Source organism: Alosa sapidissima, chromosome 19 (genome assembly GCF_018492685.1).
Source record: "Alosa sapidissima isolate fAloSap1 chromosome 19, fAloSap1.pri, whole genome shotgun sequence".
Lineage (NCBI taxonomy): Eukaryota > Metazoa > Chordata > Actinopteri > Clupeiformes > Clupeidae > Alosa > Alosa sapidissima.
This window is the reverse complement of record NC_055975.1, coordinates 2,256,750-2,271,237: the sequence shown is the minus strand read 5'-3', so window position 1 is coordinate 2,271,237 and position 14,488 is coordinate 2,256,750. Positions and strand designations below refer to the sequence as shown.

General features: G+C 46.6%; 1 protein-coding gene across 2 annotated transcripts in view; it reads right to left on the bottom strand.

Moving 5' to 3' along the window:
- LOC121693694 (formin-like) overlaps positions 1-14,488 on the bottom strand; it is an 81,760-nt gene that overhangs the window by 34,696 nt on the left and 32,576 nt on the right. For both annotated transcript variants that reach the window (XM_042073306.1, XM_042073305.1), the window contains 3 exons: positions 14,307-14,368; positions 11,347-12,059; positions 8,021-8,162 (listed from right to left, as the gene is read on the bottom strand). In XM_042073306.1, the coding sequence (XP_041929240.1) occupies positions 8,021-8,162; positions 11,347-12,059; positions 14,307-14,368 (917 nt within the window). The remainder of the gene's footprint in view (positions 1-8,020; positions 8,163-11,346; positions 12,060-14,306; positions 14,369-14,488) is intronic.

Genomic DNA, 14,488 nt, shown 5'->3' with positions numbered 1-14,488 from the left:
TTGAAATGCTAGTGAAGAGTCTGAAGCCCATGGAGGCTAGTGTCTGTCTCTAGCACACCTCTGGCGTTGCTGCTAGCACATGTAGCAAGGCATCAGTCAAGCTACACACAGAGTTGCTCTTTAGCCTCTGTCCTCTGATCCAGTAGCAGGACTAGGCTGAGGTTTCGTTTCAGCAGTTAAACAGTTGAGTGATTACTCCGAGCCCAGCTCTGGGTGGAGACAGCACTGGAGGTGGGCACTGATGTGGCAGGCTCCTCGCTGGGAGTGTAAGTGATGGCTCACTGAGTTGCTCTTTTAGTTTCTTTTTTAAAGAGACCTTTGACCCCACACTTATATTCATTCTGTTCTAGTGCCCCATCGCTCATCATAGCCTCTCCATAGAGGATGAGGGGACGCTACCTTGAGACAGAGCGAGAAACTATCGCTTGACTGATCACACAAACCCACAAGACCTCAGAAGACCCTGCATATATCCACACAGACATATATAATATATATATTAAAAAATAGTTCACGACTGAAATGTTAGGAGAGGTGAAACAACCAAACTGAAGCCATAAAAGGGCATCTTTCTCAGTGTGGAAGAGCTAAGCAATGGGCTGGGGGATTGGGTTTGGGTGGGGGGGGTGGGGTGGGGGCTTTTATAACAAACTATAAATTCACAGGATTTTTATTTGTACCTACACATGGTCACAATTACTTATGACTGAATTACCCATAAAGGCAGAAAGCGTTTTTGGCAAGGTAAAGCCGTGCTTTAAAACTTAATGTTTCTGCCTTCTTCATTAGGTAGCACTGCCTGCTATTAGCCGGACGCTGCTACTGAAGGTGTGTAGTGGGAACTAGCGTGAGGGTCCTTCACAGCCCAGTATTGCGTTACAGAGGGCTAAGAAGCCATGCTGTTTCTGCATCCATTATTAGAATCGCCAGGGATCCCACCACCCCAACCCCACCGCACCGCACTACGCCCTCCCTCCTTTCCTCCGTCTTTCCTAAAGACATGACGGAGAGGGAGAGAGGGAGTCTTTCTTTCACAACACCTCTAATGAACCCTGGGTGTAAAATAAGGAATAAAAGAAAAAAAAGAGAAGAAGGAAAGAACATGGTTCACACTTCCAAGAAAAAGATGACCTGCTTCATAATCTCAACACATGCAAGCTTCCACCAGGGGTACCAATTAAGGAGAGACCACAGAGCTCAGCAGACAGGCTGTAAAACAGGCATCTAGGAAGCAAGGCCTGCTGCAACAGCGCACTGCTGCACTACCTTCAACTCATACGGCCCAAAAGCCTATTCAACATCTGCAGTGGCTGCCTTGTAATAAAGGCCCTGCATAAGTGTGAAACTGTGAGAAAAAACATATCAAAAGATAAGAGCAGCCCCCAGTGGACACATGATGTACTGCCAACAAAACAAGCAGGCCTGCGGGCTGACAGGCCACGAACAAACATAGTGGGGTTCCAGAGAAATGACACTCATGATGGCATGACGATAGCATAGTCCAAGCATACTTATCAAACGGACTGATCACTGTGACTTGTAGCTGGAAGCAGACCCAGACCCAGGGCTAAGCAGACTCAGTGTTGGCTCACACACAGGTGGGTGAATAGCCTCCGCTGGATAAGGTTTCATGCTGGACACACATGAGAGGGGAGCGGGATTTAGCAGCAGTACTGTTTCGTTAAGGAGCTGGCCCACAGAGGCTGGCACTGGCCAGAGGACTGGGGCGGGAGTGCATGAGAACGCAGCATGATGGCCTTCTCAGAGCCCACATCCTTATGAAACACAGGGAGAGAGAGAGAGAGAGAAAGAGAGAGAGAGAGAGAGAGAGAGGACAAAGGCAGTGAGGGAGAGAAAGAGGTTAACAAACAGAGAATGAGGGAGAATGATTGAGAAAGATTGGGAGACACAACAGAGACAGAGTAAGAGGCATGGAGAGAGAGAGAGAGAGAGAGAGAGAGAAAGAGAAAAAGAGAGATGCTCTTGGCTCTCTCCAGCTGATTCCTAATACAGTGATGACTTTCACACATCCCGCTCCTTCCGACCGCACCGCAGACGCAACAGCACCAACAGAATACCATTCACCACCTACACAAGGGCAGCCGTCCCAAACGCCTACCCCTACCCCTTCCCCTCCACCTCCCATCCCACGTCAGCAGTGACACCCTTAAATAACCATCCTGTAAACAGGCTAATACCCGCCAACGTCTCCTTCCCCAAACACACAGGGGACCGCGCCAATTAAACTGTCAGTGCAGCGGGAGAAATATGCGTCCCAAGCTAGATATTAGCTTTAATGCAGCGGCAGCAGGGGAGGAGATGGCAGGGTGCTGTTTACTCAGTGCATATCACAGGCTCACGCAAGGCCGCAGCCTCACACACACACACATATGCACACACACACAGACACGCACACACACGCACACACACACGCACACACACGCACACACACACACACACACACGCATACGCATACGCGCACACACACGCACACGCACGCACACACACATGCACATACATACGGATACACACACACGCACGCACACACACATGCACACACATACGCATACACACACACATGCACACACATACGCATATGCATACGCACACGCACACGCATGAAATGATAAATGGAGAGTGTGACAGTGAAATCCCCTCCCCCCAGATCACTTACCAACTGATCTCCTCACTTCTCTCCATGTCTCCTTTTGGTCTCACTAGTTGGTCTCACAGTCTCACAGACTATGTCTGTGCCTTTTGCATGTGGTTTGCTCTTTCCTAGTCTTTTATCCCTCATCTCTCCTCTCCTCTCACATTTCTCTCATTTCACTTTAGTTCCCTATTTCTCATTTTTCTGCTCTCCTCTCTTCCTTATCCTCCTCTCTTCCCTCTCTTCCTTATCCTCCTCTCTTCCTTATCCTCCTCTCTTCCCTCTCTTCCTTATCCTCCTCTCTTCCCTCTCTTCCTTATCCTCCTCTCTTCTGTCTGTTTTTCTCTTCTCTGCCCGTGTTTCTTCTCTCTCCTGTGCAACACAGGCGTCTTCTCCACATCAAACGGCCCCTGGGCCCATGAGCCCAGTGGTGCTTCCCCAGACCCCGGCCCAAACGCTGCCACATGCCTGCAATTAGACACTGGCCTAGTCCGGTCCGGTGCTTTGCGGAGTGGTTGGGTTCAGCGGCACCGGGCCGGCTCCCCTGAGTGTCCTCTGCAGCGCTTTGATATGATAATCACCAGGGGAAGAGCGGGGGCCCCAACCAGGACACATGATACAAATTAGCCCTCCTTGTTTAGTCTCTTTGAGCTCCTAGGTGGACTTAGTTGCTTGTTGTGTGTGATGTGTTTTGTGTGTGTGTGTGTGTGTGTGTGTGTGTGTGTGTGTGTGTGTGTGTGTGTGTGTGTGAGAGAGAGAGAGAGAGAGAGAGAGAGAGAGTATGAGTGAGAAATGGATCCAATTTCCAAAACTTGTCAAGTAGGTGGTATTGAACACACACATAAACACAGATGCAAACAAGACCCAGATGCACATGCAGGAGAAAATGCTAATTTAAATGCATTAACACACACATACACATACACACGCACACGCACGCGCACACTCACACTCACACGCATACACACACACACGCACACACACACATAGACTTATTTCCTCCCCTGTCCCAGAGGAGGCTGAGGATCTTTCGCCTGATCTGGCAACACTTTGAGCAGACTCTGGCACCCGCGGGTAGGCAACCACTGCACTGTCATCACCCCCATGCCTGCCCCACGACCAACACCTAATGACACCACGGTCGGCCCACACTCACACACACTCATGCATGCACGCACGTATGCACACACGGACGCACACACACACACACACACACACACACACACAACCCCTTTCCATTGATTTTGTCCAGAAGTACCTGACCAGTATTGGTGGTGAGGCTCAGACTATTGGCCTGTCAGTTTTTCCTATATTGCAGACTCAGGAGTGGGCACCTGAAAGAGTGGACATCATGTCTGTACTGCTTTCAGTCTGTCTGGTGTGGTGGCTTGGTCACCCACCACCCCCATCTCCCTCACCAAAGGCCTTTTTCCTGGCTATGAGAGGTGGAGATGGTTGTGGCTGGTGGTGGATGGAGAAAGGCTGAAACAGGAGGGGTGAGGGGAATTGACTTCTTCTAGGAAAAGGATGATTCAGAGACGCCTGTACCCTGAAGTGTAAACTGTCAGACATAAAAGATGAAGATGTAAACACATTACTTTTGTTTAGCTGACCTTTCTTCGGGACGGGACACCATTGCCAAACGAGCCGCAGCCAAAAACATTTGTCTCCCCTTACAAAATTCACCAGAACATGCCTCTTCTCTCTCCACCCACACACAGCACACACACCCCCAGCCTATCTCTAAACACACTCTGGCATATTAAGGATCTCAGTGGAATTTATGATAAACTTGTCAATACCTTCAGTGCGAAGATTTTCCCCTTTTTGACGCCAGTGAGGTTCCGTCAAGTGAAAGTGGCATCATATGAACCCTCTGACCCTCATAATGGTAGCAGTGCAGGCAATCGTACCTCCTTATCATCTCATTCATCATAATGAGGGCACACTAAATAAACCAGGCATGTGATTTATGGGTAACAGCCATGCCAGTTTTAATGATAGCCTAACTTGTTCATATGGACAGAGAGAGAGAGAGAGAGAGCAATATAAAATAATTCAGAAATACATGCTTTCATTTGTTCCATTTGTCCAAATTAAACTGGATTTCTTTTTTCTGTGGTGGAATTTCGCTAGACTTTCCATTTTTAACAATTTATATGGGGCAAATGCATATGATATTCTCATCTGTTTGGTCTAACCGCAAGCATCTCGTTCATAATCTGACTCAACAGGCTGTGACATTGAGGAAATGTGGTAGTGCACATAGACAGCAGTCAGACAATAGTCTGCATTTCTCTCTCTCTCTCTCTCTCTCTGTGTGTGTGTGTGTGTGTGTGTGTGTGTGTGTGTGTGCTTTATGTACCCTTGAATGTCAAAGCTGTGTCATCTCTGAGAATATTTGAGTCCTTTCTGTGTGTGTGTGTGTGTGTGTGTGTGTGTGTGTGTGTGTGTGTGTGTGTGTGTGTGTGTGTGTCATTATGTGAATCTGTCTCTCTGTCTGTCTCTCTGTGTAAGTTTGTATGTGTGGAGACCTGATAACAGTTTTGTCCACTGCTGACATTTCAGAGAGACTGACCAGACTGTATGGACAGCATTCTACAACACAGGCACACACACACACACACACACACACACACACACACACACACACACACACACACACACACACACACACACACACACACACACACACACAAAAGACTGGAGCCTTGCGTAATTGATCAGGAGAGATTTCTGACTGAGTATAGATCACAGAGGGACAGAGACGGTCTGGTTGGTCAGGTGAGGTCCAGTGAAGGCTCAGACCAGACGCCAGGCGGACCTGAAATGCTGAGTCAGTCTCAGAGTCAGGGCCTACAGAGACCACTGGTCAGTCTGTCTGCCACAGAGATCACCAGGACAGAATAGCAGAGCATACTGGAGAGAGAGGGAGCTAGGGAAGGAGAGAGGGAGCTAGGGAAGGAGAAAAAGAGGGAAGGAGAGAGGGAGCTAGGGAAGGAGAGAAAGAGGGAAGGAGAGAGGGAGCTAGGGAAGGAGAGAAAGAGGGAAGGAGAGAGGGAGCTAGGGAAGGAGAGAGGGAGCTAGGGAAGGAGAGAGGGAGGGAAGGAGAGAGGGAGCTAGGGAAGGAGAGAGGGAGGGAAGGAGGCATGGGCAGGAACACCAAGGGGGAAGAACTCTACATAACTCAGTGCTATACTTTCAGCAGGTCAGACACTGCAACTATTCAGGTAGAACCGTAACTGTCCATTGGTGCTCATCTACAGTATAGCACACTGGGCTCCAACCCACAACAACAGATTCCAGTCCTCTATGAATTCCACCAACCGTGTAAGAACAGTCTTGCAGCAAACTAAGGCAGTCGTAGAATTGGATTCAAGCTTCTAGCATGCAAAAACAATTCAGGTAAAAATATTGTATAAACTCACTGGCTATATTCATGTAAGTGCAATAAATTAACATTGGTTTTATTTAGCAACCACAGGCATGAATGGTAAGAAAAGTTTTAGTTGTTTTTTTTTTTTTACCATTACTGTTAACAGTTACTCAACTCATACCCACAAGACCATTCTCACACCCTAATGGTTCAATGTTTACTACCAGGGTTTACTGTCCATCACCAGCCTAGTTTTAGCCTGAGATGGATGCCACCCAGCTGGTATGAACTCGCTGCCATGCTGATAGCCTGGCATGACCCTAGCATGCAGCAGACAGGCCCTGAGCCCAAGGAGGGGGGGGGATTGGGGTAAAGTGGGAAACCATTTAGCTCTGGGGCTGTTTGAAGCAGCTTCTCTTCTAACACTGCTTTTAAGACTGGAATTTTGAGTTAATGTGGTTGGGAGGGATTCGCCAAGTCAGCAGCAGAAGACGAGAGAGAAGGGAAAGCCCTACAGTATTAAGATTTCAGTGGGAGACAGGGAGAGAGAATGGACAGACATACAGAAAGGAATTGAAAAAAATGAAGAAAAGAAAGAAAGAAAGAAAGAAATAAAAAGAAAGAAAACAAAGGCCAGAGAGAAAGAAAGAGAAGAGAGAGGCTAGGCTGCCATTGGCTGTCAAATAACACGGTCTACTCACCAATCAATCAAAGCATCATCCCCATGACAACCTTCTATTTTGCTTCCTCTGTGTGTGTGTTTTATGGTAAAGACAAGCTTTAAAAAGCACCATATTTCACGAGCAAGCCTGCACACTTAATGTCCCGACTGTGAAAGGGGAGCAAGGGGAGAAGCAATATATTTTAACAAACCAAATAATTACCCTTTAATGATATCTGTGGCCCTCAGAGTGGAATCGAATACCGTCTGGGGGAAACGTAAACCAACACAAGGCCTAGACACCCTCTAGTGGTACCCCTGAGGTATTCTTCAAATAAACACAGTCCCACACTGATTACATTTACTTCATTTGGAAGACCTTGATTATATTTGATTAAGAAAGTGTCTGTGTCCTCAACGCCACTTTCATCAATGATTAGTTATCCACATTCATCAATGATTAGTTATCCACTGATTTCTTCTTCCATCCCCCCCTCTCTCCCTCTCTGTGTGTGTGTGTCTTTGTCTGGTTGGGTCTGGGAAAGCAAAGAGGCATAAAACAGCTGTTCCCAGTGTGAAGTCTTCTAATAGAACTAACCCGCTTCAAACATGAAACCGAGCATTTTATTAGGGTTTGTTTACAATCTAATTCCTCTCACAATCCATACAACTCAATGCCATTCGCTGGGTCTAAAAGTGCAAATTCCACATATTTCATACACCGTAAAAATCACTTTGTGATTCGTTTTCACTGTCTTTCTTGATGCCTCCATTCACAATTTCTTCAATATGACTGAGGGGACAAACGTGTAGTGCACTTGAAGGTAAGGTCACTTGGGTAAGGTAAGGACACGCGCTGTACCATTTGGCAACATTTTCCTCACATTCCAGCTGATATCAATAGTTTATGTGCTGAGGAAAAATGTCTGTTCTTGCGACTGGCTTAGGACTTTCTAATCAAGGAAAGAAAAACAAATGATGATATCCACCAGTCCAACATCCAACCAATCTGGACAAATAGTCGTCTCTGCTCGTCTGTCAGTCACAAGATCTTACAGGAGGCATGAGTCTGTCTTTGGAAAGAAAAGTCTTTTGAGGGCATATTTCTTTGGCTTTTGAGGTTTTCAAAACAGCCAACTTGCACAAAGATCACTGGGGTCACAGTTTCTGTTTTGTCCTCGACTGGAACCCTGCATTTGCTAAGAGGGGATAATAAAAGTGGCAAACCCTCCCCTTTAGCCCTCTCCCTGCACTACACTTAGTGCTGGACAGCTTCCATCTGATCAGACACCACACAGTTGAATCCTGTAAAACAGTAAAGATCACAACAAACCTTTTTGGCCTTGGCCTTTTTCTCATAGGTGTCAGACAAGGGCTTCTTCTTTGGTTGAAGGTTCGCCTTGGAGAAGAGGTCTTCAAACTCTTTGGTGTCGACAATGTCTGGCTCCGCCAGGGACCCCCACAGGGTGTTGTTACTGTTGAGAGACATTGAGAGACATTTCAGTTTGTTTGTGTTTAACAACTCTTTTCAAATCAATTACGTTCAGAGAGCAGTGTCCGCAGTGTGGTTTAGAAGGGTTGGGAGAGGAGAGCGTCTAGAGGTGACGGGGGCCGCTGAGGATGTGCCAACCCATTCCGCGGGACAGATTGTTCTTCGCTGGAGATAAACAAACTTGTGTTGCCGTTTATTTAATGTTTACCCCAGCTGCTGAGCTGTTTATTTCCATTATGGAGGCACTGGGTTGCAGCTTTTGCGAGTGTGAACCCATGACAAACACAAGAGGGTCTTTCCACTTTTTAAAGGTGATATTTATTACATAAGCTCTTTCAGTGTAGTACGCATCCCCCTCTTGCCAATTTCTGCATGCCAGAAAAAGCCACACCACTTTAGAAAACAAAAGCTTCAGTAAAGATGTTGAGTTAGATGTCGAGATTTTGGTTTCATATGCGTTGCCAGGCGACGCGGGGGGAAAAACAAAACAGCGCAGCGTTGGGTTCAGGCGCTCCTGGCTCTCTGAGCTACCTTGACTTTCCACTCCTTTCGTCTCACTGACCGGGGGGATTAAATAGAAAGGCCCTCTCCAGACAACATGGCAGCATCCCGTTATGATCAGTGACGCTGAGCTCCCTCTTAAGCGCTGACTAATGAAGGGAGAGTGGGCTCCGGTTGACATAAATCAAACCGCACACTGTAAGCCAAGAGAGCCGCTGGCTGTGAGACAGGTTCAACTGGAGCTGAATGAGTGAGACGGGGGGCAGTGAGACAGACAGTTCATGTACCTCAGCTTCGCCAGATGCTGTCCAATAATTTTCTTCATTCTGAGCTTTAAGAGCTATTTCATGCAAGCGTCTGGAAACCCCACGCTAATTTTAAATACTCAGTAGTGCTGCAAAGAAAACCTACTCGATTGTATCTTTTTGGAAATCAAGAGCAATTTTGCCTTGTTGGATAATTGAATATGGGCTGAGTTACTCTAACAGGCCGGAGCTTCTGCATTAGCACATGGAAGTGACTGCCAGAAGCGTTTTACAACATCCATATCCTGCTATCATTCCTGTTCTACTGAATCAGCACATCTAAAGACTTGGTCAATTGTACAAATGAAGGTCTAGCAACAGAGGAAAAGCAGACACTTTGAAAGGCAATATCAAGATATAAAGGGTAACAGGGGAGGAAAAGCTGTCATGAGAGTCCATTGGAATCCACTGACTCGCTGGCTCCATCAGTGTGCAGTGAATCCTATTCAAAAACATGCCGCTGGTCAAATTTGATAGATAGATAGATAGATAGATAGATAGATAGATACTTTATTGATCCCCAAGGGGAAATTCAGCCATTTGTGGTTTCTGTGCGGCTGAGGGATCAGTTGTAAGACATCAAGCAACACTGACTAGTGTGTAGCTTGGCCTGCTCTCTCTCAGCCATGCTTCCTTATTATGTGCTCTTTGAGTTTGAAGTAAAGTCAACAACACAATTCATAATTTCCCTTTGTAAACATCATCTATTAAATATGTCCATAAATCTTTCCCATCCTTTGTTTACAATCGGAAAAATGCATCAAGTTTCCCTGTGTATATTAGTTGTCTAACATATCCACTGTATATCACAACAGGATAATTGTTGATGCTCTTGGTGCATATGTTGCAATGCTACACTGGGAGTGGCAAACAGTGTAGAAACACTAACAATACAAAAACAAGGGTGTAGTCAAAACTATGTACAAGAATAACAAAGAAAATGGGTGTAAAACACAAGCATGTGATCTCAACAAAGTCCGGCAAGCACTGTGTACAGACTGTGTGTTGACAACAGACGCATACTGTATGTATTACTCCTGTTATGTTGTAAGGCGTCATATCCAGTTGATCAGTCATGTTGCTTACACAGGGGTCTTATGAGTCTTATGGCAACTTTGAGTCTGTTTTTGAGATAAGATATTTCAATGCTCAATGAGGTGTGTGGCTGTCATGTATAACTTTGTCTGCACTAGAGTTGCAGCAAACAATTCCGTAATTGTTTTCATAATTGATTAATTTGTTCATCATATTCTTGATTAATTGATTAATAGTTTGATGTATAAAATGATGTGGTGAAAAATTGTTGTTCCAATGTTGTTTTTAACTGCCTTGAAATATATTCATTTCACAATTTTAGAGCAGTTGAAACTATTATAAAATATTATATATTATATTAGAATAATATAAATAAATTTAAGTAGCATATAACATATTTATTTATTTTGCTGAAAAAATACTCCAACCAATTGATTGATTACCAAACTACTTGGTGATTAATTTGATAGTGGACAACTAATCAATTCATTGTTGCAGCCCTAGTCTCTAGTCTGAACCCTTAACCCCCTCATAGTACACAGGGCATTGCAGCTGTACTTGCTTAAGAAGTACAGCATTTCAATTCAATTCACTTCTCATCGTTATGACTTCTGAGTAAGCATGGTCCCTGGAGTGTTTGTTGAGTGTGGGGGTCATTAAATGCTTGAGGAACTGCACTTCTACTGCACATTTTGTGGCGAGTGCTCGACTACAGCGGGCCAGCCAAGGTAGCGATATGCTACCTTGTAGCGATATGCTGTGCTGGGCCAGGAACTATGAACCAAAAGAGTGTGAACCTGGACCTAGTTTACAGCCCCAATCGCTGTTGGGAGGAATACAGGGCCATAAAGCCTGCAGAACCACTGCCGAAGCACTCAGGCCTCTCCAGATGGATAAACCACAGCTACTTTAAAAAGCAAGTCACACACTCCATCTTACTAAAACATGCCAGCACAGGTGTTAAGAGAGCCCATTCTGCAGACAGACAGACAGACACACACACACACACACACACACACACACACACACACACACACAGCTTCTGTATGTGTACACAAAGGGCACTGAAGGAGTGGAAGTTAATTCAGATATACAGCACTTTTTTCTGCTTTTGTTTCTACGCCATTATTGGTTATATTCAAGAAGGGCCTTTCATTTGACATGGTCTTTGTGCTTGTTGTATTGTGTGTCATTTTTATCTTCTCTTTTGTATTGAATTGTTTGAATTATTTGGCATTTTTCAAAGATATGTTCTATTAATTTAATTATTGCCACCACATGCTGAAAAAGTACTTAATAAAGCAAACAGTTCCTTCTACTACTTACTTATTGTCCTGAATCTGAATGCGGTTCCAGTATAGAGGCTTCATGGGGCAGGCGGGCTCCACTGTGGGCTTGCGTGGAGCTACCTGCACGGGCTGGCTAAACCCAAAGCCCCCTGGGCCAGGTGGAGGTGGAGGGGGGCCAGAGCCAGGCATGGGGGGCGGAGGAGGTGGACCACACCCAGGAGGAGGTGGAGGAGGTGGTGGCCCTACACCAGGCAGGGGTGGAGGTGGTGGAGGCCCAGAACCCATCCCTGGAAGAGGAGGGGGTGGAGGGGGAGGGGGAGGGGGAGGGCCAGTGCCACCGGGTAGCGGGGGAGGGGGAGGGATGAGGGGCCCTCCTGATTGGCCTGGCAGGGGTGGAGGGGGTGGAGGGGGTGGTGGCGGTGGACCCCCACCCCCTTCTGCCCTCCTGATGGTGTCTGCGTCGAGTTTCTTAGGCGCGTTGAGGTGGGGGCTGGCGGAAGGGTGCGATCCCTCCCCCTCAGGTGTCTTGATGAAGGTCTCGCGGTCAGTTTGCACGCAAACGTTGCGGGTGGTGCGAGGCGCGGATGGCTGCTCATCTTCGGTTGAGACGCAGGCGTCGCGCAGCGCCCCCAGCCGGTAGCCGGGCATGTAGGATCGGTCGCGCTGCATTTTGGAGATGGCTGCCTCCAGCCGCGACACTGTGACCGCATGCTCCCCACGCACCTCAAAGATCTGGAGCTCAAAATCAGCCTGAGGGAGGGGGGGGGGGGTAGACACAGCACACAGGACATCAGTTTTCAGTATCCAATTCAGTTCATTTCTACCGGAGCAGAATCATTTTAAATGTACTTTCCATAGAAGGTAAATCCATCACAGAATTGCTTTTCTCTTAGCAGGAACATCTGAAAATGGACTAGACACCCCCACAAAACAGCCATGAAAGGACTGTATACAAGTAAATGTATACTGCAGACTCTACAACGAATGATTCAGACACTTCATCCAATGGTAAGAGCCTTTTGCCTGACCTTTCCGATGAGCTGATGAGCGTGTAGACGGGAGGAAAAAAAAATCTCGAAACCTAAAAAAAAAAAAAAAACCCTCTGGCATGCAGAACGCTCCTCTTCACCGAGACCTGTGTGAAACTATTTGAAAATCTGTCTCGAAAAAGCTGCAGCCTTGGCAACCATGGCTCATTTGAATAAACAACGGATTAGAGAGCTATCAACAGCAGAATCGCACAGAGGTCACAGAGGATACACCGAAATGATCAGCTTTTTCATAGCAGAAAAGGTAACAGGAGACTCTGAGGAGCAGAAATGAGAAAGCAAGAAAGAAAGAATGAAAGAAAGAATGAAGAGAGAGATAAGCAGAGGCAGAGGTAGAGAGCAAGAGCAAATGATCCATGCTATTCTGAGAGTCTCCCGAATGAGATGTGTGGACGCGTCCAGCTTGTAAACGGTGATCTCATTTCATATGAAGCCCTGGCAGTAGGTGTGCGAGCAGGGCCACATCTGGAACACATCAGGGCATCGCCGCTTCTTCGCCATGCCCTGACTGGACGTTTATCGCTGGTCTGAGCAACACCATGTGGACTCCGCTCCGCATGTCTCTATAAGTGGCTCTGTGGGAAGCTCTCAGTGCACCAGCCACAGACTCATCATCCTATCTCAGAGCTCAAGGTGGTCAGATGAGGCCGCTGGGGCATGCTAGATAGACCAGGAACTAGATCATGTCAGCACAACTGTCAGACCTTCTAAGGTTTAAGGAACTGATTGCCAAGAGATAGATTAGACTATCCATATGGCAGAGGCTGTTATTTAACGTGATGGGATCCAGCAGTAAAGGCAGGATGTGCCAACGGGACATCACAACATTCATAGCAGGAAGCACAGGTCCTTATGAAGTAACTAATACCTTTCCTGCACTACATGCATAAATCTGGGTGAGAGAGAGCTCTGTGTTTGAGAGATGCTTTCCTGCACAATGTTTGTTTGGCTTCACACTGATGGCAGGAACTGGAGGACACCTTATCATTATTCAAGGTGCTGAAATTCCTGAAGAATAGCAGGAACAAGGCTTCAGTGGGAAAAAAACCCATTATATCCCAAAATTCTCTCTCTTTCTCTCTATCTCTCTCTCTCTCTCCCTCTCTCTCCCTCTCTCTCTCTCTCTCTCTCCCTCTCTCTCCCTCTCTCTCTCACACACACGCGCACACACACACACACACACACAGACATAAGCTACAGAGATGTCATATCTCATTTGTAGCTTGATATATTTTGATCCCTTTTTCCACTCAAGTCTCCCATGTCCTGCTGTGTGGAAATCTACGCTTTCCGAAACAATGAAATGTAATATCGCGCTGGCCCAGGCAGGGGGAACTGGCTGTGTATGCTGGCGTTGAGACACGCCGAGCTTTTAACATCTAAATTTGCTCTCGGGGTGAGGATGACAGTACCTCTGTGCTGCGAGCCCCCGGGCGGAAATCAAGCCGAATTACTGCGCGGAGTGTGTTGCATTAGTCCTGGCAACAATAACCTCCCAAAATGCTCACAGTAGTCCCCCTCCAGCTAACACTTCTGCCCAGAAATGAATAAACCCTATAAGTCAATGTCGGAGCTTTGGACCGTCCTGTTCACGTTTAGTTTGCGGTAAATGACGAACATTGATGAAAAGTACCTCATCCAAGTTCCATTAGTTGACCTTTGCCAGTGTGTGATTATAAACACCTCTGGTCATGGTTTATTTAAGAGCAGGCCAGAGCGGAAAAGGGAGAGTACAGACAGGGCGGCATATCAACAGATATGGAGCAACAAGAATAAACTAAACTGTGCAGAGTCATTGATACAAATGTGCTGAGGCAGAGATGGACTATATGGGATTCCATTTACTCTCCTGACCTCTAGTGGTCAAACAGGCAAACTGCATTCTACAGAATAGCTGGGAGAAGATGTTGGTATGGGATCCAGCTGTCACAGGGCAGTAGCTACTTACTTGCAGTTTCTCCACCTCCTCTTTGCATTCCCTCTTCAGCTGCAAGAGGGCTGCTTGATGCTCTGTAAAGGGGGAAATGGGAGACATTTAAGCAAGGAAAACACATGCACATGTACACACACACCCACCCACACACTCTCTCTCTCACACACACACACGCACACACACACACACACACACAC